We start from the raw sequence: 24,479 nt of genomic DNA, 5'->3' as shown, positions 1-24,479 counted from the left end.
TCCGTGTGTCTACCCTCCGTTTTGTTTCCCGTTTTTACCCAGTGTCTTTTTTTCCCCGTTGTTCCCTGGATGGATGCCCTTCTTCGCCCCGCATACCTCCTTCTCCTGCTGGAGCAGGGGGAGAGATCGCTCGAGGGCCATACTAGACTGTTCCTGGTCCTCGCTGCTCTAACCAGCTACCCGGACGACGCGCTCTGTGCGTTCTACGACGCCAGTTTAAACCTCTCATGCAGAGCGATGTCATCCAAAGATGGTCCTCGAGCGAATTTCGCTGCCTTTGTGGAGTGGACACTCTCTCGCCAGTGCCACTCCGGACCCAGTGCCCAGCCTACCATCTACCAAAATATTTTTGAATGCTTTTTAAAAAGATTTTTTAAGCAAAATATCTTATCCTTTCAAAAGCTGCATTTATTTAATTAAAAATATAAAAACACAACAGTAATTTTGTGAAATATTCTGTTTTATTTAAATTTTCTTTTCCATTTTAACATATTTTAAAGTTTTATACATTTTCAGCATCATTACTCCAGTCTTCAGTGTCACATGATCCTTCAGAAATCTTTCAATATGCTGATTTGATGCTCAAAAAAAATCTTAACAATATCAATGTTTTCAGTTTTGTTGATTGATTCATTCATTCATTCATTCATTCAGACCTTCAGGAACTGTGACACATTTTTTTGTTCAGTATTCAGGATTCTTTGATTGCCTTTATTTAAAAAAATATTTTAATTCACTCTTTCATAATTATTGTCACTCTGTATATAATTCTGCTAAAAGTTCCGCCGCCGGAACTGTCGACCCCAGGAGGTTAATGGCTTCATGTCCAATCTAATCCCCCCCTATGGCTTTTGACTGTAAAGTGCGGTCACAATCCTTATTTTAGATATATTGTTAATATTTATAAAAAATGTGACATTATTGGATAGCAAGGACGTTTCCTGAATCCCGCCGTGGTGGAGGTTCACGGGCTGCCTGTTAATTTCTCAGCAACAGAGCAGCTGTTGAACGCTTTAAACAAAAGGTGAAGCTCTGAGCTTTGTCCTCCAGACACGGAGAAAATGACACAGACAGGCCTTTGGGAGTTTCTTGTGTACAAGGCTTGTGTACAAATAAGCTGCAATTAGCAGAATTTATGAGCGAGCACACAAACCTGCTGAGGATCAGTTTCTGAGTCCCGTGGAGTGATGGGTAGAGCACATTTGGTCGAGGTCATCTGACAAATAAATGGAAAACATGCATCAATCAGCCTGAGGAATAATTTAGCTGCTAAGGCCATAGAACGTAAACTGCAGAGTTTTTGAGCATAGGTCAATATGTTGTAGTGATTATGAAAACTGGGGTTTATTTATAAAACATGTGCAGAACAAATTTTATTGTAACTTGTTCATAAAACCATTTACGATGCAAAATTGCAATGCCCAGGAGTGCATTAAAGACTTCAGCTGCATTTGTTGACTGGCTTAGGGCAGCTCTGCTGTAGCAGCTTAATGATAACACATTATCTCTTTCTTAACACTTATTTTCTAGTGGGCAAAACAGACCCGGACTCACTTCCTTTGCAGTCTGCCGAGTGGAAGCAAAACAAAGTTTAAATGATTTATGACTATGTAAGGTTAGCCGATGCCTGTGGCAAAATGAAATGTTCTGCTGACCTTTGTCTTTGTAGCTACACTGTGGATGAAAGCTTCATTACGCCACAAACCTATTTAGATGAGGCATGTTATTAGCCTTGATGGCAGACAACAAGAACAGACTCAAAAGACTCTTCAGGATCCGGATTGATAAATGTTATTGTTTGTCTGCTGATGGCGAACGGTCTGATTACATGCTAAGCTTCCTGACGTGAAGAATGGCAAATAAGGATGTTAAGGATTTTGTTGGGGATGCAGAACTTTTGCCACACAAATGTGTTGTGGCCTTTTCACACCAAGGCTGATCATTCAACAATGGTAACTTCTCTAAATGCTGTACCTGTGATTTAATTGCTCAGAGAAACTGGTTAAGATTATCCAACTAGTTACACCAGTATACTAGCATCACATTCTTAGTCAGTAATTCAGTTCAGCAGGATGATGATGACTGAAATCACAACTCAATCTCATGAGAAAATGTAACTATTTTACAAAGTCATTTCATATAAATTTGTGCAATGTGATTCGTACAGAAATGTACGATTTTTAGAAACGTGAATGAGAAGGCTGAGAAGCAGTGTTCAGCTCTCAAGTTCTCTCAAAATTACGAACACATGTTCTTCCAGTGATTCAATAGAATGTTCATTCAAAGTTATCTGGTGTTTAATAATGCACAAAAACATCAATGTTGTTATGTTGGTAATTGAGCTGTTGCAGGTAGTCATTGACTTCCATAGTATTATTATTATTATTTTTTCATACTACGGAAGTCAATGGCTACTGGCAACTGTTTGGTTACCAACATTCTTCAAACTATCTTCTTTTGTGTGAAAATGAACAAATTAGATACAAATTCATAGAAATTAGCCACCAGTTCATCAAAACGTAAAATAGATACTAATTGCCATGTGAGTATGTTGGAAACGCCAACAAACTTTGCACTGTTCATACATTATCATTGCATATCTTTTTTTTTGGGGGGGGTGGTGAGATGTACTAGTGAAGCAATTTAGGTATGTTCAGGTATAATCAAAATAATAGCACATGGCTTTTCAGGCAATATTACAGATTATCTGATGCTATCGCTAATGGTTTTATGTTGTCATTTTCAGGTTTCGACACCTACTTTACATCACGCACACTGGAGAACAACAGAAGGAACGTCTGGTTTGCTGAGTTCTGGGAGGAGAACTTCAACTGCAAGCTCATGAGTTCCTCCAAGAAAGAAGACACTAGCAGAAAGTGCACAGGTAAATGCTAACAGCTCATTTTTGCCTAAAAACACCTCATGCTATGACATGCAGGTTTTCTTTCAGCGAGTTGATGATGTTTGCCCTCTTGACTGAAAACCTAGCTTAAAAATTCTGTGTAAACTGGTAACTGGTACAGTCTTTTCATTGATGGTAACTGGTCGAAGTTGATCTTTAGTGACAACAGGTGATCAGGTGATTTTGGTAACTGGTTGACCGCCTAATTGACCAGCTTGGACCTGCTAATAACCGGCTTACACAAGCTAGTTACCAGATAGTGTGTAAAATTCAAAGCTACCAGCTTTAGCTGGATTTTCCAGCAAGGAATTATGAACACTTGCTGCAGTGATTGAAAAAAGTATAAAAGTTACTACTGTTTCATTAGGTTTTTTTTTTTTTTTTTGAAGAATCCTGTCAGGCTCATTGACTCCAGCTTATTAGCGCTGCATTTCTGAATACAAAGCACATTCTACTGTATTCTACACATTCTCTGTAACAGAGCTCTCAATTACATAAGCTTCCCTTAGCTCATCATGGCTAGTTCAGGCTGACAGGTTCCCAATTCCCAGTCAGCTACAAGACAGAGTACATGCACATCAAGATTGTCAACCGAAATTTGGGAATATTCATAACAGGATAGCATAAGTATGCATGCAAGGTTGTTTTCCTTTCTTATTAAAAAAAAAAATAGGTGTAGCTTTGGATGCATTAATCCAGGATTGAGTAGAACATTACATTTTAAGCAATGATATGCATCATTACTAAAGTAGAATTTCTAAGTTGTAAAATCATTTTTAAATTGTATATGCATGTATTTTGTCTTGTAGCCTGTGGTGAAGTCAATATCAGCACAAGGGGTAAACACTCTGGAGTATCTAGAGTAATTAATGTAGGAATCAATACTATTGACTACGTGCTAACGAAATTAAAAGAATGACAAAGAAATTGTTACCCAGAATTGTTCTGTATTGTATAATATGTCCTTTCACATTTCTCTGAGAAATATGATGCTTGTCAAGAGATGTTTATTGATATTTGAACCGGTGAAAACTCAGTTAATTGACTAATGATGTGCACAACTGTCACATATGAAAACAGAGACAGTGTACAACAACTGGTTTTGCTTCAGGACAGATTTTACAGCGAGGACCCAATGCTGTACCAAACCTCTTTATTGCGCAAAATTGAATTTCAGTGGTTTGATGCTCTCAGCAGCTAATAATTCACTGCACAAAACACCAAGGTGCAAAGTGGTCTAGCAGCTCTAACAAGCCTAACCAAAATGGTCTACCAGGTCAAAATAAGGTCCACTAGATGGTACTTGAGGTGTTCTGCTATTTAGGCCACATTGCACTAACATACATAAGATAGAACCTATTTGACTGTCGCCTACACCTTATGTCAAGTTGGTAGTAACATAGCACCAGCCTCAGACAGACCGCCGGCTCGCCCACAGATCGCCCACAGTCTGTTCGCAAACCGTCTGATGCACATTGCACAAAGATGGCAAGAACTGACTGAAAAACACTATCCTTGCTGATCACTGTTGTGCAATTTGTTTATTCCACAATTGTTTATTTTTGTGGTGCCAACCAGTGTTACCAGTTGTGGTTTTCCTGCAAAATTGGGCTACTTTTGTACTGTTGCTGTGGGTTGTTATTTTAGCCTGCAAGTCAAAGCAATTTCACGATTTTGATGGAGGGGAAAACCACGGAAAAAAAACTGATTGGGCTACTTTTGAATAAGAATTAGGATGGTTTTGTTTCACAGTCCTGGCAACCCTGGTACTAACTTTTTCATACATTAATGACACATAAAAATCTGACAAATTCTGATTGGTCACTTTTTTTGGCGTTCTTGACCTTTCTTGGTTAAGTGGCAAGTGTTTGGCCAGAATAAATTGAAAAATGGAAATTGTATGCAATTAATCAAAAGTCTAGCTATCTGAGTAGTAAAATTTTACGCGCTTGAGACCAAAAAACAAATTAGCATATGTTTGCTTTTAAAATTTTTTAACAATTTCTTGCATGTTATATTGCCGTTCAAACAGCAGCATAATACAGTCCTATTTTTGAGCACTAAGCTAATATGGTTGTACAATCATTCCTAAATGCAACTAGGCACCAAACGCATATTTTTAAGAAGTATTTTTTTTCTTGTTTTCCTGTAACTAAAACGTCTTTAAAACAAGATATTTTTAATTGAAAAGTGACATTTTTGTAAGATAATTAAGCCCTGTTCACACCAAGGATGATAACTATAATGATAACGATAAAATATAGTTTTTCAAATCGTTCTAAATGTAAAAAGAATAGCAGAGTTCATACCACAACTATAACAATAATGACACATAGGAACGATATCGTTGGAAACACTTTTCAGAACAATTTTTTTTCCAGCTGATGAATGATAAAAATATTGACAGCAAATCAGAATCCATCCTGCTTTAAGGAGATTGACAATTTAAAGGAGCAAATGACACAACTGCAGTGCGCGCTTATAATAAACAGAACGTTATCGCTACGCTAATATAGTTATATAGTTATAATATATCTTTATAGTCATCGTTCTTTGTGTGAACGGGCCTTTAGACTTGTTTTTATGCAATAAATCTTTATTTCATTTACACTATTTTTGTTTGTTTTAGTTACAAAGTGGTGTCTTGCACTAATATTTTTTTATATATACTGACACCTAGTGGTGTGGATGAAGCATCACTAAATGTGGTTGCATTCGGTGTGAACTCATCCACTATACGAATAGTTGTCTCTTACATTATTTAGTGTGATATGTGGTGCTTTTTTCCATTTGTGGTTTCGATAACTCACCTAGAGATACAAGCTGTAGTCATCCGAAAGTTGTAGATCCAGATGCTGTTTTCCACCAGTTTATGGTCTCTGCGAGACGTAGTCAATGAGAAATCTCATTTATTGAGTGTCCTGTCTGCTCCGGGAGTCTCTGGACAACGAGGTGAGATATTCAAGAACTAGAGGTGGCGGCAGTTTCTGTTAGCGACAGCTGGCAACGACTGTCTGCATCGCCCAGAGACGCCGTCGGTGTGAGGGCCAATTTACAGACATCAAGGGCCCGAGTATGTGATGAGAGAGAAAGCACATGGTGTCATCTCTGGAACAACAGTGTGCGCTGGGGGGCAAAGGAGAGTCAGTTCTGATGGATGACATGGGAGAAGCGAGAGATGAATTGGCTGTAGTCCAGGATCACGATTGTACAGGAGAAGATGCAATTAAAGAGGGCTGGATTGGAAAGTCACTGTGAATTTGTAATCAATTTTTGGGTTTCTTTGATGTGCTCCTGCACACAGGTCATTATGTGTGTGGCATGATCGCCACTGCCACCATTAAAAAGATGTAATGAGATTGTTAGTAGCAATATTTATAGTCTTAAATGTCAATTTTCAGTGCCTTGTGCCAAAATGCAACAAGATACCAAATGCACAGTTGCATCTTGTTTTCCTGTAATAACAACAAAAATGTCTTTAAAACAAGATATTTTTACTTAAAAAGTGTTACGCCCCATGTCGTAGGTTGTACTGTTCTGAGGGTAGTCATTCGATTTTGATTGTTTTATTCTCTATGCGATTTAGAATTGTTTTTTAGAAAATATATCTTTGTTTATTTCATTTACACTACTTATGTATTATATATTTTATGCTGACACCTAGTGGTGTGGAGGATGCATTACACAAAAATCAGCCATTGATTAACAACTTCTGCAAACAAAAGTATCGCATAATATGATTTAGTCTTAAATAAAAGTTATTTTTAGCTGGTCTTGTTATCTCAACAAGGCGGCCTCCATCAGGCTACTCACTCTGTAAAAATATAACATCTTTTTGGGGCACTGATATGACTTGAGAATTTATGTGAGCCTACATTATTTTGAAACATATTTTCAAAGTTACGTTTTTATTATTATTTTAGTAAGCATAGACCTCAATAAATTCAGCTGGATTTATGCTTAAAACAAGAAAAACACATACAAACAATTCTTAATATATTATTATCTGCAGTTTTGCTTCTTGTGTAAATGTTGTGTGTTTAAATATTTGGTCCCACTTTATATTAAGTGGCCTTAACTACTATGTACTTACATCAAAAAAATAAGTGCAATGTACTTTGTGTTCATATTGTGTTGCAAATCACTTTTGCTGCTATTGAGGTGGGAATACGGGTAAGGTTAGGGACGAGTTTGGTGGTTTGGGTAAGATTAAGGGTCAACAGTGTAATTATAAATTACTTACAGATGTAATTACATGCAGGTATTTTTTTTTAAATAGTACAATGTAAAAGCATGTACGTACATAATAAGTACATTTGTAATGCTCGGCCTAATAAAAGGCTGGCCAAAAGGTACCAAGTGATTAATTTGAATGCAAGTAGATATTTAAGGGCACTTAATATAAAGTGAGACCAAATATTTTTACTGCAATACAGGACAGAAATACTCTTGCTGAATGACATCGGGAATGCTTTTAAAGGATTGAAGAGCCAGAGTTCAGTGTCCTCTGGGCACTGGAGTATTTGAATTTAGACTCGCAATGGCACTTCATGAAAATGACAGCTTCTCAGTCCCCTCACAAAAGAAAACAGAAACAGAAAATTGCCGAACTCTGCCTGTGGAATTGCTGTTATTATTAGTGTTTTCAATAGAAATGTTCAGAGAGACTGATGCACTTGTGTTTTTGCAAAATTATAGTTTTTTTTTTTTATTTATTAAAAAGTTGTAATTTAGCTTTACATTAGCATTTCTATGCCACATTTGTCATTCTTATAGATAAATTATTTCTTATTGTTTGTCTGAGGAAGTTTTGGTATATTCAAGTAAAGATAAAACGGAATTCAAAATCATCTTTAAAGTAAATAACAAGGTTTATTTTGAAGTGAAACAATAAAATGTATAGATTGGGATTTGTTTTCATTTTGTTTTTATTATTATTATTTTGTTTATTTGATGTTGACTTTTATTAAAAAAAACTTTTGTCATCTAATCAAGATGGACTGATCATGATAGCAGTTTTGTTTTATGTCCTTGTTCTTTGTGCAAGTGTGTCGTATCAGTAACAAACAAGCACTTCTTGTGTAGGATGTTCTGCTCTGAGAAAACGGGGACACCCTGATTCGTTCCTTTCCATTTTTTGACCTCTTTCAGCAGGCGCCAATCAGCCCACAGACATCTATTCACCGTAATTACATGCTGTGTTTATTTATGTAGCACATGCTTCAGGATCGCTTACATTTTCAGCAGTGGGTTTTGCAGAATTATAGCTTGATAATAATGAGAGTGACAGGCATTGCCTAGCATATCAGAAGCAAGAAACACCCATACATCCATCTCTCCATCCATCTATATGAGGCTTTAATGTTCTGACTTGACAAGATCAAACAGCTCTCGATTAAACTAGAATGATCAGCATACTTAACCTTTATATGTTTGCGTGTAACCACTGGGATTTTGAAGATTCCGCAATAATGTTCTGTTCAAGTAAAGATAAAACGGAATTCAAAATCATCTTTAAAGTAAATAACAAGGTTTATTTTGAAGTGAAACAATAAAATGTATAGATTGGGATTTGTTTTCATTTTGTTTTTATTATTATTATTGTTATTATTATTTTGTTTATTTGATGTTGACTTTTATTAAAAAAAACTTTTGTCATCTAATCAAGATGGACTGATCATGATAGCAGTTTTGTTTTATGTCCTTGTTCTTTGTGCAAGTGTGTCGTATCAGTAACAAACAAGCACTTCTTGTGTAGGATGTTCTGCTCTGAGAAAACGGGGACACCCTGATTCGTTCCTTTCCATTTTTTGACCTCTTTCAGCAGGCGCCAATCAGCCCACAGACATCTATTCACCGTAATTACATGCTGTGTTTATTTATGTAGCACATGCTTCAGGATCGCTTACATTTTCAGCAGTGGGTTTTGCAGAATTATAGCTTGATAATAATGAGAGTGACAGGCATTGCCTAGCATATCAGAAGCAAGAAACACCCATACATCCATCTCTCCATCCATCTATATGAGGCTTTAATGTTCTGACTTGACAAGATCAAACAGCTCTCGATTAAACTAGAATGATCAGCATACTTAACCTTTATATGTTTGCGTGTAACCACTGGGATTTTGAAGATTCCGCAATAATGTTCTGTTTTAGTTTATTCTATTCCACCAGCAGTATCACGATGTCTTTTTTTTAGGGAGGGACATGGTACCTTTTAAAATGTTTATCTTCTCAGTGGGGACTGTCAGTTAATGTACATATGGCAGAAATGTACATCCAGTCTTTTACATTTTTAACACATTCTGTTAGCTTATATTATTTAGAAGTTTCATCTGGTCTTGTTGAGATATATAGTTGAGTATCATTGGCATAACAGTGGAGACTAATCCCGTATTTTCTAATAATATTACCAAGGGGCAACATGTATATCGAAAATAGCAGAGGACCTAGGACAGATCCTTGTGGCACTCCATATTTTACTGGTGATAATTGAGATGACTCCCCATTTAAATGAACAAAATGGTTGCGATCGGACAGGTAGGATCTAAACCATCTTAAAGCCTGCCCTTTACCTAATTAACTCTGAAATGCCTAAAAGGTATTTTGGAGATCAAACAGAATCATTTGCGAGGAGTGGTGGATGGGGAGGCACTCTGACTACGTTTACATGGACATCGGTAATCTAATTATTTACCTTATTCTAAATAAGCCAATATTATGATTAAGGTGTTTACATGAGTTGCTTTTGGAATATTCCTTTCATGTACCCGTTTTACATGTTATAGTACATAGTTCGATTAATGGCACACGTCATAGAACTAAAAAATTGGGTTTTTCTTTTTTTTTTTTGCAGTGTGCAGACGCAGACTCAGGGGGCAAACGCACAGGATTTATCTTTGCATTCCAAAACAGCTAGAATGCAACAGAATCCCAGCTAACAGTAACATTTTCAGAACTTTGGATAACGTTCTGGACAAAGTTATGAACAAATGTTCTTCCAGTAACATTAAAGGAATGTTCATTCAAAGTTATCTGGTCTTTAATAACAATGACATTTTTTTTTTCTTGAAACGTTTTCATTGAGCATTCCTCTAACTTTTTTTTTTTTAAATGTGACTACTTGTTTTGAAACATTCAAAGAACATTCAAAAGTAATGTTTCCACAATGTTTGAATGCAAGCATTGCATCACTTGCTCACCAATGGGGCTTTTCACTTTACAAGACATTAACTGATGGACTGGAGTGGTGTGGATTACTTGTGGATTATTGTGATGTTTTTATCAGCTGTTTGGACTCTCATTCTGATGGCACCCATTCACTGCAGAGGATCCATTGGTGAGCAAGTGATGAAATGCTAAATTTCTCCAAAATCTGATGAAGAAACAAACTGATCTTGGACATAGCCAAGGGAACTAGGGGTGCTGCAGCACCCCCTGCTGACATGGCTTGAATTTTTTTTTTCTACATTTAAAATTTTTAAATGCTCATAAAATTACTCTAAAGATGATTTTGTTTTTATATGTTGTCGAATGTGGTTTGTGATTTTTGGATCAGAGAGCTTTTGGCCATTGGATCAGAATGCTGTCAATCACTGCCTGATTCGCAACCATATTGTAGCCTCTAAATTTGATAATGCTCAACAACATTGGTTCAAAGCGCTGTCAAAAAAGCTTTTTAACCATGCCAATAAAGCTACTTGAATCTGAATTTGCCAGTCGCTGCTTGCGATGCAGATTTTTTCAAAAAGGAGGAAGATACATAACTCGACCACAGACCGTCTCTGTTCTATTTATTCTGATAACTTTTGTGTGACTGATCACGCTGTAGCTAGTATGAGTAACAAAATGCTTTCTCTGTGTCCTGTTTTAACTGCAATAATAATAACTGACACTTCAAATCAACATTTAAATGTAAACTTTTATTAAATGTATTCTTTAATAATGTCTGAAAATATATCCAAATGAATAACTTAGTACAAGTAATGTGCTTTATGTCTTAAGTTCTCACTCTGCAGCAAGCCGTTTGTATGTATTTATATATAGGACTATACAGCCATGTAGTGGTTATACCGTGGTGCATAATTTAGAGGTTAATATCTTGAAAAATCCCCTTACAAATAATAAAAAATATTAAAGAAAAAAATATTATTGAACTTAAATCACAAAAGCACAAATATATATTCGTTCTCATTTATCTCTGTCTTAATTTGTATGTTCATCTATAAGTGTTTGGGCTGTTTAACCGTGGCCCCGGCCTGCAACATCAAGCCCCACCCCCCAGCACCCTCCAGCACCCCCAAGATATAATATGTTCCCGCGGCTATGATCTTGGATGGGCTGAGGGTGAGTAAATTTTCAGCAAATTTTAATTTGTGTGTGAACTATTCCTTTAACTTTCATGTAAGCAAAAAAAAAAAAGAACTTAGAATCAGTTTTGTTAGCTAGGATGGTCCTGAGATAGGTTTTAAAAATATTAACCATTTTAATCTTCACACACTATATTAAAACCTAATTGCACAAATTTAATAGTTAATTTACATGAACGCTAGGCTATTCGTACAGAGTGGATGATGTAAATGTAATCCATTTTTCATAAATTTCATCATTGCTTAGCATGCTTTACGCACACAGCCAGATACTTCTAACCACACATACTCTGTACCCTCATTTTTTTTTGCACTAATTAGTTGGTCCACAAGGTGGCAACACTGGGCCGGGCCATTGTTTCAGTCAAAATAGAAAATGAGGAGATGGAGCTAGAAGAAGATCCTATAAACGCAACAACAACAAATGCCCACGTTGATAAGTGGAGTTAAAAGATACTCGCAACTCTAGTTGAAAATATATATATTTTTTAATCGGTCATAACTTCTGGATAGAAATAGCGTAGATATTGGACAAGGATGAAGCTTTAGTATGCATGTGTCGATCGACTATGTGTTCACGTACATTTTCAAATGGAATGTAGTTTGAATGGCTGTGCATTCAGCTCTACATTTTAAAATGAGGCTGCTGCTTGAGGTGCCACGATGGAGCAGTGCAAGCCAAATGTTTGTCAGTGTTGGCGTGCCAACCTGCTCTGCTGTGCTGCGTAATATCATCTACAGGTGTATGTGTAGGTTATCAGACTCTGCAAACAGTATAATTTCAACGCTGACGAACCCGGCACTAAGTATAGTCATTATGTGGAACCATTGGTGTTTTAGCCTGTATGTAAATATGTGATATTGTGGATTCTGTATGTCTTTATTATTTGTCTGCTTATTTGTTTGTGTTTTTGGACTGTGTGTGTCCTTAATAACGTTTTGATTGATTGATTGATTGATTGATATGCATATGCTAGTCTTCACATCAAAACTTTTAGATACAGAATTTAAAAAAAAGCAAATTATTAATGTTAAATGCAGTGGAATTATGAAATGACATGACAAGAAATGTCGACATTTACATGTTCGTGATAGCTTAGAACTTAGGTACTTTGCTGTGTACATCAGGTCTGTTTTATCCGGTATTAACACCTGGCCTGTTTTTAGCAAAAAAAAAAAAAGATAATGAATTTGCATTTCAAATAGCATATGACTGATACAGTTTAGGTGAAACCCACACATGTTGGAAACTGACACTCCAATTAGCTTAAACATCTGGCAAGATCTATGTTCCACAATAGAGTTTGTTTTTATCATTTAGACAAGAGAATCAAATGGATTAAAACAGACCATTTTTGCAGTCAAAAAGTCCATATTTTCAGTGATTCAGGACGTTTTAAAATTTGAGCATTTGTTGAAGATCCAAGGTCATATTTGTTGATGTAAAAGCTGTTTCCAGTTTGCTTAAAGTAGTCTTGAATATGGTTTTTGTGGAGTCAAGTATGTTTAAAAATAATTTGATTTAAAGGAATAGATCACCCTAAAATTAACATTGACTAATCTTCAGGCCATTTGGAGAAACTTAGCATTACTTAACTTGCTCACCAATGGATCCTCTGCAATGAATGGATGCCGTCAGAATGAGAGTCCAAACAGCTGATAAAAAACACCACAATAATCCACAAGTAATCCACACCACTCCAGTCCAGCAGTTAATGACTTGTGAAGTGAAAAACTGCATGTTTGTAAGAAACAAACCATCGCTTCTGGACAAAATTTGCGTCCATAATCCATAATAACGCTTTCTCCAGTGAAAAAGTCTGTCCCCTCTTGTCCTCTCACATCAAAATCCATCCACATATTTGTTTAGAACTGTTTTGGTCAATTTTTCCTTGTAAACTGTGCTTGATCTGTGTATATGTCTCTCCTGATTCAGATCAGACAGTGGAGAAAGCAATATTATGGACAGAGGACTCCCATCTGAATTTATACCTAGCTATAATGGTAAACAACTGCTGGTGATACTCACGCTGATGAGGAAAATGTATCGCAATTCACTTCTGGTCGATACGAAGCAGAGATTTATGACAAAAAATCAAACAATTGGCAGGCAATTTTCTAAAAAAAGCTTCTGAGCAGGGTACTGTTTTCAGTCAGTGGCAATAGATGTAATTGTGAAGTATTGTCCAACAAGATATCTGTCACCGTAATAACAGCTTATTATTTTCTAATGGTTATTGTGACCTTCAGCGTGTCCGAACCTCTGCCAGAATGGGGTTTTTGTCACTGTCTGGGGTCATTGATGTCTATTGATCTGAATCCCCCAAGGCTTTCGGCTGACCCTGACAAGATGACTGTCATAACCTTTCATTTGATGCCATCGGGATGTTGAGAAAGTGTAAAACCTCTTTAACTGGCAAATCCATCTTGACAAGGTTTAGGAAACAGGCATGCAATGTCTTTTATAATGGAATCCCATATTTGGTTTGGTTTCCATTTATACCAAGGATGTCTAGTTAACCATTAGCATCTCAATTTCTGAGATGTAAAGTCAAAGGCAGCAGAAATTAAAAGTAACGTCCTACAGGTTGGGGCTTTTTCTCTAAGGACGTCTTCAAGATGTCAATCAATCGTCCTGCAAGTAAATAAATATCATCTAAATAATGAGATCCACTCATCACAGATTGAAATCAAGTCCTAGATGTCATTTTTTCAGGCTCACCGAAAAGATCTAATGGCACTTTTGGAAGGGCTGAAATTTTCCCAAGCTAGTTTTCCTGTTCTGTCAGGCACTATTAGAGTCACCCATTCCTTCCTCATAGGAGTAGGGCCATTTATGATTAAGCTGTCTCAAAAATACACATATTTGAGTTAGCCATGGTTGATGGGACAGAAAAGCCTACTAAGCCAGCTGTAGTATGTTTAATGAAAGCAGTTGTAGTGGGAAGACAGACTATAAGAGTGTCCCTGAGGAAGCAGGACTGACATCTAAGGGTGGGTGTCAGATCTGGACGACAGCAGAGCTAATTGGAGAAAAATTGCTAAGAATATTGCATGAACTCCATTGGCGTCCCATGAGATCCTCCACCGGTGGATTGGGGAATAGTGGGTCTTAATAGAACTGTCACGGCTTTTCCTCACAGTTTAAGGTGAGCCTAATGTCTGACCACTGTCGTTATTAAGGCATTTTTAAGTAAAGGTATGCTTAGCCCTCGGTCAGACCCTGAGAAGCTTGATTTTATGTGTGTGGAATAAATTTCCCATCGATACCAAATGAATAACCTTGTCTCTAAAAATTTCCTACAAATTTGTCACAACAATGACTCTATTAATCTACGTCTGTCAGCGCTGAAGCTAATCTGTGTGCTAATCTACTCCTAAACATTGACAAAATTCACTTTTAGAAGATGTGTGCTTTTAAAAATGAGTTTTTTGGGGAAAACAAAGCAGAAATATTGATAACTCATCCTGTGGTAGACAATTTTTTGTCCAATCAAATGCAAATGTGAATGTCCCTGCAACTGACTAGCAGTTATCAAACTGCAAACAGCCTTATATCTATTTTAGAAAAAGAAAACAAGTAATTCCTTCCTGTTTCGGTAGAAAATTTCAACACTTAAAGACTTAAACTATAAAACTGTAGCTTTCATGCTACAAGCTAATTGCAAAAAAAGTAGTTAGCTATACTACAAGCTGCTCACAAAAGTAGCTTAAATCGCTACAGTGTGACCTTTTAAAATATTTATTTATTTATTTTTACTCCCCAACACTGCCTGTGAGCAATAACTGCAAATAAATCTCTTTAAACCGCTAAGTTGAAGATAGCAAAACTGAGACAACATCAGAGACCAAAGTAAGGTAAGCACCTAGAATTTCAGGCATTACTCTTCACAGCGTTAAAGATAGCGGCCAAAACATGCCAAGATTTGTCAAATGAAAGATTGTTTCTAAAGTGTGTGCTAGCTTCAAATGTTTGTTTTGTTGCTCTTCCTCACATATTTCTTCAAAAGCTTCCAGAGCTGACTCCATTTCTTTGTGTTTATGTTCTCCTATGAGAGCATTTAGGCACACGTTTCGCTTCAAAGTCTTTCCTCTACTTTGCCTTTTTGTTTTGTTTCTTCCTTCCAGGGCAAGAGCGAATAGGAACAGACTCCAAATACGAGCAGGAAGGGAAGGTGCAGTTTGTGATAGACGCGGTGTACGCTATGGCTCATGCCCTGCACAACATGCAGAAGGACCTTTGTCCTGACCAGTCGGGCGTTTGTGGAGAGATGGAGCACGCTGGTGGCAAGAAGCTTCTCAAGTACATCCGATCGGTCAGCTTCAACGGTGAGTCCACCAAAGCTCACGACATCAGATAAATGCCACAATGAGTCAAAGATATCTTACTGATATTAATTTGGTTATATTTTATTTTAAGGTGATGTTATTACAGTGTAATTGCACGGTAATTACTCAGTAATAGTAATTAACTACATGCACGTACTATTAGGTTAGGATTTGGGTTTGTTTTAGGATTAGATGCTTGTAATTATGCATCATTTACTGGTAATACTATAGTAAGTGCATGTAATGTATAACTATGTAATGTTAAAATACAGTGTCACAATTACTTAATTGAAAAATACATAAAAAATGCAATTCATAGATACAATGGCTTGAATGCATGTCTTCTATGATAACACTACTACTTTTTAGCATGTTTTTAATTTGTGAATTAAAATTAATTTTTATGTTTTTGGCCATGAAAGTAAAAAGAAAAATATTAAAGTATTTTATTATTATTATCTGTTTATTTATTTTTTCTTAGAAATAAAAAAACTGTAATATTTAATTAAACATTATAAAAAAAAAATCTGCAAAATGTCATGTGGTGCAACCAGGGGGGAAAAAAACCCAAACAACATGAAAAACGTGATATCATGGAGAGGACATTTCTAGACCCTCATGTTAAAATATTAATAATTTACCTTTTTATGACAAGGTAAGGTTAGTTAAAGTCATAAAATGCCATGTGGTGCAACTCCCTAAAATGTAATGATATATGTTATTTATCTATTACTTATTACTTTGAAAATATATTTAAAAATATTTATAAAAATAATGATTAAGTAAACTCACATGCTTTCAAAGTGTAATGAAAAAATACTTTATGGTTACACCACATGACATTTTAGACTCATTTATTGTTTATATACTATTATAGCTTTTTAGTAATATCTTGAATTAGTTTAAATTTTTTTACATTTTCATTGTAATTATAGTTTTAGTAATTTAATTACTTTTGCCATTTTTATTAATTTATTTTTACTATTTTTTAAATGTTTTTGTCTATATAGTTTTTATTAATTTTTAAATCAGTTTAAGTTAAAAAATATATTTTATATTTTATTTTATTTGAATTGTATTTAATGTTCATTTTATTTAAAGCAATGGAAATGTTTAATCATGGTTTATTTATCAAAACCAATGGAAACCATAATGAATACATAAAAATCACATTTCTAAGATCTTGACATGTTTTAAATTAGATTTTAATTGTTTTTTCTCTCTGTCTCTTTTATATATACTTTGGGAATTAGCATTTTGTAACTACACTGAAAAAAAAAACGGTGGTAAAATAATTTTCCCTCAAAACTGCTAGTAAATTGCAAGTAACAGAAATGGCAAGTAACACGTTAAAGTAAACATGAAATTTTGAAGTAGAAAAACTGAAATAGTATTTTATCTCATATACAGCCTATATATATATATATATATATATATATATATATTATTTACAACTTGAAAAAACTATTTTTTACAGTGTACTTTGACAGACTTTACAGACTGGTTTGGACAATACTGAACAGGTTTCTTCTGTGCCAGTGGACACACACCATACATTTCTCTTCGAAGCAACCTTTGTTGCTGCGTCTTGCGTGGGACTCCAACTTTCTGAATACTTTATATCTCACATATCCCAAACCTGCCTTTGTGTTGGACCACTGAAAGAGGAAACTTCCAAGAAGAAAGGAAATCTCTCATTAATGCATCTTAATGAAGTGAAACTTTTGTAGTCATGCACCAGAGCACAGTTAGATCAAAGTGCAACTGCACCTTTGATGTCTGTGTCATGATGAGAAAATAGTATTTGAGGTAAATACGTGTTCTAACTAAAGGCCTGGTGAACGATACTCCAAACAGACTCAACAAAATACTTGCTTTTAATTACTAGAATACAAAGACTGCTGGCAAAATTCTCATGAAGAAATCTGAAAGAATTTTATGCCACCAAACAAAGTAAATTATTATTATTATTATTATTATTATTTTAAGTTTTGAAGAAAAACACTGAAACATACAATAGTACAAAATTGACTTGTGTTAATATACAAATTGCATTAATTAAATATTCTAGGCACTGTAAGCAATCAATTTCATTTATATTTTGTGCAACTTTGAAGTTTGTTTAAAAAAAACAAAGATACGTTTCATAAAGATACGTTTACATTTTTGTGAAATACCTAATATTAACAAATCACTCTGCACAAAAATGCTAAACAACAACTTATTATTCTGATGATAACAAGCTTTTGATCAAATGTTTACCATCGCTGAAAAGTCTTTTATGATGAGCATCCCCTTTTATTCTATTCCATAAAAACACAAAAGAACAAGAAAACATCTTGAAATAATATCGCTTCAGCTGTCACTAAATTGTTTTCTGTAGTGTTCTTATAAAGTAAACAGCCACGTTTGAATATCACATGCCAGCCTATGGAAATACATCAAAGCTAGTCAATAACAAGAAACGATAAAAACGATGTGATTTGCTGTGCTTTAAGACTGTAATGAAGAAAAACAAGCTATTATTTGTGTTTTATCATGATTTTATATCTAATGTATAAATTATATATATATATATATATATACATATATTATGTATTAGTTAATACATATGTATTGATATATAATATATGCAGTACTGTAGATGCATGTTATTTAGCGTAAACAATATTAAATAAACATGTATCATTCCACTTCACTTTGTGCATTTAATGCAATATATATATATATATATATATATTTTTTTTTTCACTCAAAATTCCATCTTGATAATGCCATTTATAATTAAACATTTTGTATTAAATAAAAAAAAACATTTTGACTTTTGCTTCCCATCTGATATTGTTTACTGTAGCACACTAATAGTTTACTGATACTTATAAGCTAATACTTATAATTTATGAGCATTGCATGCACAATAAGAAAACCTCCCCTCTGGCATGCATATATAATACATATACATATTCAGAATGTAAGTGCACGCATGACATACTTTATTTTGAAATGCAATTTTCAACTGTTGACTTGACAGTTGGAACATTTATGTATGCATGTTTTGCATAATTACATTTTAAGACATATAAATTGATGAATCTTCTTTTGGTTCATGGAATATTGAATTCATCGATGGATGTTATTGTATGAAGCATAAACAATGTTCTAGTTTTCTGAGTGAAAAATAGAAATACTGATCTAATTCAAACAATGTGTGTTATTAATATAGCCAGTTTAAGCAGTCTGGCATATAAAATTCATACAATAGATCTATCATAGTGAAGAAAATAGTGTTAACAGTATTAAATTATTGAAACTCATTAAATAGTTTGGAATTATAATTAAGCAGGCTGACACAGTGAATAAATTAGATTACATTACATTAAAGTAGATATTTCTAAAAGTGCATGTCATACAACTAACCTGTTTATCTAGTACTGCTCTTATTAATTAAATGGTGCAGTCCTGTTTTTCGTCTGCTGGTTATTTATGCATGTTATCTCTTGTGATGAAAGAATGTGTCACAGACACAGGGAAAGATGAGAATAAAATAAATAAATAAATAAATAAAAAGACAGAACATACTGCTTGAAGTTGGGCGACTGACGTTTCTGCCGTTTTTTCAAAGGGTTTCCTCCAGCGCGAACATAAAAAAAGATTCAAAGGCTCCATGCATACTAATAATTAATATACTTAAGAAGGTTCCATCCATATCTAATATCTACAGTGCAATTACTGTATAATATTGAGATTGGAAGTCTCTGAGTAGCATAGAAGTTTAGCGGGTGAATTCACTGCTGTGATGTGACGTAACTGGGACATTTTGCTACTGGGTTTTTAAAGACTTGTATGAGGTGAAAAATATGAAAGCCCATTTCCACCACGGAAGGAAGGAAGGAGTAAATATATAAATAAATAAATAGGTAACTGTGACTTTTTATCTCACAATTCTGACTTTTTTCTTGCAATTCTAAATTTATATCGAAAATGTATATCTGTATATAAAAATATTGTCAGACATAAACTCAGAATTTAGAGTTATAAACTTGGAATTCTGAGAGAAAAAAAAAAATAAACAAACTACAATTGTGAGATGTGAACTCAGAATGCTGAGAAAAAAGTTAGAATTTCAAGATGTAAACTCGGAATTCTAAGAAGAGAAAAAAGGTCAGAATTCCGAGATGTAAATTTGGAATTTCAAGAAAAAGTCAGAATTGTGAGATGGTAACTCGCAATTCTGAGAAAAAAGTCCGAATTTCAAGATGTAAACTCGGAATTCTAAGAAGAGAAAAAAGGTCAGAATTCCGAGATGTAAACTTGGAATTTCAAAAAAAAGTCAGAATTGTGAGATGGTAACTCGCAATTCTGAGAAAAAAAATCAGAATTTCAAGATGTAAACATGGAATTCTGAGAAAAAAGTCAGAATTGCAAGATGTAAACTTGGAATTCTAAGAAGAAAAAAAGGTCTGAATTGTGAGATGCTAACTCGCAATTCTGAGAAGAAGTTAGAATTGTGAGATGAAAACTTGAAATTCTGAGAAAAAGTTAGAATTGTGAGATGAAAACTTGGAATTCTGAGAAAAAAAGTCAGAATTTTAAGATGTAAACTTGGAATTCTGAGAATAAAGTCAGAATTTCAAGATGTAAACTTGGAATTCTGAGAAAAAAAGGTCAGAATTGTGAGATGCTAACTATGGATTCTGAGAAAAAAGGTCAGAATTTCAAGATGTAAATTTGGAATTCTGAGCAAAAAGTAAGAATTTTGAGGAGAAAAAAAAGTAAAGTTATCGGCAGAAGCAGCGCGGCTTCGCGGAAGGTTCTTGTTAATTCAGTGTGAATTGGAAGGCTGTTATTTGTGGTATTCAGCAGGTTTTCCAGGCCCTTATCCACTCTTTAAGTGTTGCTAGCGTGTAATTGTTCTTTATCTCTGCGGGTCTCCTGTACTTTTCGGTGTCTTCATTCTCCCCAAAGTCTATTAGAAGAAGAGGACATTTCTTCCTTCTTCCCATGATGTCCTCTTAACAAAACCGGACAAACAAAATAAACCTGAAAAGGCAGCGGGTGACGCCAAAGTGACTGAATAATGAAGGAACTAAAATACACTCAAGCGGGTTTTTATCCACCCATGTTGCTCAATGCAACAATCTTTTGAATTTTTGCTGAATCTTACCTTAATTACTTCCACTGCCACTTTTTCCTCTCCGTCTTCATGCCTGAGGTAGTTTTAAAAGAGATTACTTGGATTTGGATTACATTGGATGACGAACAATCCAGTATTTTGGTTGTATAAATAAGTTGGAGGATTTTATGAGTCACTGATGTTCAGTTTTATGTTCAGATCTGTAAATTTAAACTTGAATACACAAACACTAATCGTTTTTGTGTTAAAATTATTTTATTTTATTAAGTGTCAGGGTGGTTTAACTGATCTATTATGATGAAAATAATAATTAAAAGTATTAAATTCTAAAAACTAAACATTTTGGCACAATAAATTATTATTATTATTATTATTATACTTGTATTATTTAATTATTAATTAATTATGTAATTAATAATTGTTATAATTATTTATTTGTTTTGTTAAAATATTAATATTTGTCATGTGAATAAATATCAACCAGCCATATAAACATAATTATATTCATCAATTAATAAATCATCATTTTTTTTAAATAAACACGAATGGATGAATGAATGAATGAATGAAATGGCATTATTATTATTTAATTTATTTTTATTGTATTTTATTTATTTATTTTGAAGAGAAGAAATCTTTACACAAATATTATTTTTTTCATATTTTGTTTCATTTAGGCTGTCATTCATTCATTTATTAATTCATTCTCATACCTTAAATGTATAATTTATATTATGTATTATTCTAATAAAAAATCTGCATTTTTTACACTTTTTTCACATTTAACTTTCATGTATAGTTTATTTTTATGCTTAGTTGTTTTATTAAGTAATAGTAATATTGTAATTATAATAATATAATATAATATTGTAGTAATATTGTAATAGTAATGTAATAGCAATATTTAAGCACCTAAAATGTGTGTGTATATATATATATATATACATATATATATATATATATATGTTTCATACAGTATCTGTGAATTGTATCATTACTTAATTTACAAGTTTCCAGTTTCAATATATAAATAAATAAAGTTAAATATGAAAATAAAATCTAAAATAATATGTCTAAATGCACTGCTGTCATTCCGATCACATACGAGTGCCATGATTACAAAACAGTTATTGATGAATATCAATTTTCACTCTGTCTGTCACTTAATTTGTATGATTTGTCGAGTGTGTGCTTTGTATGCAGAATATCTCATAATTGAACTGATCAATTATCAATTTTTATGGATCCATGCATAAAAATAATATTTTGAGAGAATCCTTGTGCATCTGTAAATCTTTTTTTTTTTTTTTTTTCACTTTTCGATTAGGTTTTTCCATGGCTGAGAGCTCAAAAATAGTAAGAGTGATCATTTTTGACAATAAAACAGGCTTCACTAAAGCGATCTTACCTTTTAAGGAAATGTTTCTTATATCAAAACAGTGCTACTGATAGCTACCTTACACAGCCCATGCTTCCCAGTATAATAAGTGTGATGAGGACGTGTCAGCAGCCCACAGCGAACGGCTGATGCTTCTGTTGATTGTGTTTTGGCAGACTTGTGATCGTGAGTGCCAAGCCCTGCAGGTAAAGCTCTTCAAACAATCAGTTGGCGATGACTGTCAGGTCTTTTCAGTCTCCGCTGTTGGCCTGAGAGGCATATGTTGTTTGTATTTCTGTCACAACCAAACTATCTTTCGTCTCGGTATGGAGTGGAAATGCAAACAATGGGTTCTTGTTGTCTGCGAGGCATGTCAGGGCTTTTTGTCTTTATGTATGATTGATACACAGTATTTTCATCTGACAATTTTGAAGGAAGGTTTCTAAGTCTGATTCTTTCTTTCGTAGGGAGCGCGGGGACGTCCGTCACGTTCAATCGGAATGGCGACGCACCCGGACGGTACGATCTTTTCCAGTACCAGATGAATATCAACAACACTCCCGGATATAAAGTTATTGGACAATGGACAGAAACTCTCCAACTTCACGTGAGTAAATTTAATCTGCAAAAGCGTCGACATGAGAAAATGTGGTTCAGATTCATCCTTTAAATGTTTGCAATGTGATTTTGGTGAGATAGTGAGAATGAACTTGCATTTTAGGCGGTTTTACTTTCCCAATTGTGAAAACATCCAATAACACCTGCTGAATGTATCACTTATGTACTCAAGAAAATTCAGCGAAAGACAAATTTTCTTTTTTCATTGTATTGGTCTTGTTGTGTTTTTACACACTTTAAAGGCATTTATATTTATTATTCAGTTTCAGAGAAATAAGATAGAATGCGAGGTTTTTTCTTCCTCATTTTGTTGTATTTATCTAGTTTTGTTTGTAGGCTGTTCATTCATTCATTCATTCATTCATTCATTCATTTACATTCCTTAAATTTAATGTTGTCCCAACTATTATCAGTCCACATGAGACTGGGTTAAATTAACACTCATAAAGTAATGTATTGCAATGCATTGACCAAGCATTCACATCTACAGTTTGTTCATGCACTTGCATAAAGTATATTTGTGCCCTTAGCCATTTGTTTCAAAGTATTTTGAACACTGGTAGTTAGTCTCCTCTATGTAATTAAACTTCTTAGATTAGCTCCTTGTTAATTGTCATTGAAAATCATCTGTTATATAAACACACTTCATCCAAGTCATAAGAGGCATTCTAGTTGAGATCAGTGTTAATGACTTCAGGTCACATGATCTTTACACAAGTACTTATTTTATTTTATTTTTGTAGTGATTTACATCAGAATTAAAGATTTTAGTATTGTCATGTCTGCTCTTACAGTAGATAAAAGATCACTTTGCTTTTCTTATATTGAAATTCCATCAAGAGGTTCATTATTAATTATTCTAAAAATGCTAGGAAAGGATTTGATGTCATGTGACATTATCTGAACCCGCCTACAACATCTCATTCACAACAGCTCAGTGTAATTCCCTGACATCTGGTTGTAATTCATCCAAAAGTTTGATCATTCTTTTATTTCCATGAAGGCAAAGAATAATTGTATTTGTTGTGGGAAGTATGAGTCTCATCATTTGAGCTTAATTGTCAGGCTGTGTTCTCGCTTGGCCTCAATAATGTTGTAAATGGATTTGTCTTGCATTGTGGGAATCCTTTTTATGCTCAGCCTGTGAGAAGCTGTATTATTAGAGGAGAGAAGAAGGGAGAAAGTGAGGGTGAGAATGCTGTCCACTTGTGATTCACATCTTCCAGCCTCCGTTGAGTCACAGATGAGGAATCTGACTGAGTCGTCTCCAAAGATTGCCTACGGCTCCTGCAGCAAATGTCATTTACACCTCAACCCTCGGCCCTTCACAGAGGGGAAATCGAGGAAATGGTGAGAGAGTGCCGCAAACCGTCCTACAGGGATTTCTTGTCTTTCCTCGTCGACGAAGGAAGCATCGCTGCTTCCCGAAGTTCCTTGACAAACTGCTGATCATACAGGAATTGTGCAGTATATGCAGATTATGTTTAGCAAAACGGCCTGAAATATATTCTACATAAATCAGAACACAATTCGCAATACAACCAGTCGTAAATTTGCAAAACAAACATATTTAGGTCACATTTACATCCGTTTTTTAGGTTTCTTTAGGTTACATGATCAACACACAAGGATTCTACAAATATTAATTTGTTCTTATTTTATAATGTGCATTAATACTAAATAGTGTTTTCTATTTTCTTTTTTTATTATTATTATTATTATTATTATTATTATTATTATTATGATT

General features: G+C 34.4%; 1 protein-coding gene across 1 annotated transcript in view; it reads left to right on the top strand.

Annotated features, from left to right (window-relative positions):
* Window positions 1-24,479, top strand: part of LOC107733072 (metabotropic glutamate receptor 7-like) — a 125,895-nt gene that overhangs the window by 260 nt on the left and 101,156 nt on the right. Inside the window, exons 2-4 of the mRNA XM_016544570.1 lie at window positions 2,747-2,884; window positions 15,402-15,602; window positions 22,582-22,721. Of these exons, the coding sequence (XP_016400056.1) occupies window positions 2,747-2,884; window positions 15,402-15,602; window positions 22,582-22,721 (479 nt within the window). The remainder of the gene's footprint in view (window positions 1-2,746; window positions 2,885-15,401; window positions 15,603-22,581; window positions 22,722-24,479) is intronic.

The sequence above is a fragment of the Sinocyclocheilus rhinocerous genome, unplaced genomic scaffold (assembly GCF_001515625.1).
Source record: "Sinocyclocheilus rhinocerous isolate Xijiao unplaced genomic scaffold, SAMN03320098_v1.1 scaffold4386, whole genome shotgun sequence".
NCBI lineage: Eukaryota > Metazoa > Chordata > Actinopteri > Cypriniformes > Cyprinidae > Sinocyclocheilus > Sinocyclocheilus rhinocerous.
Note: the sequence above shows the minus strand (reverse complement) of the source record. Positions and strands in the feature narration are given on the sequence as shown.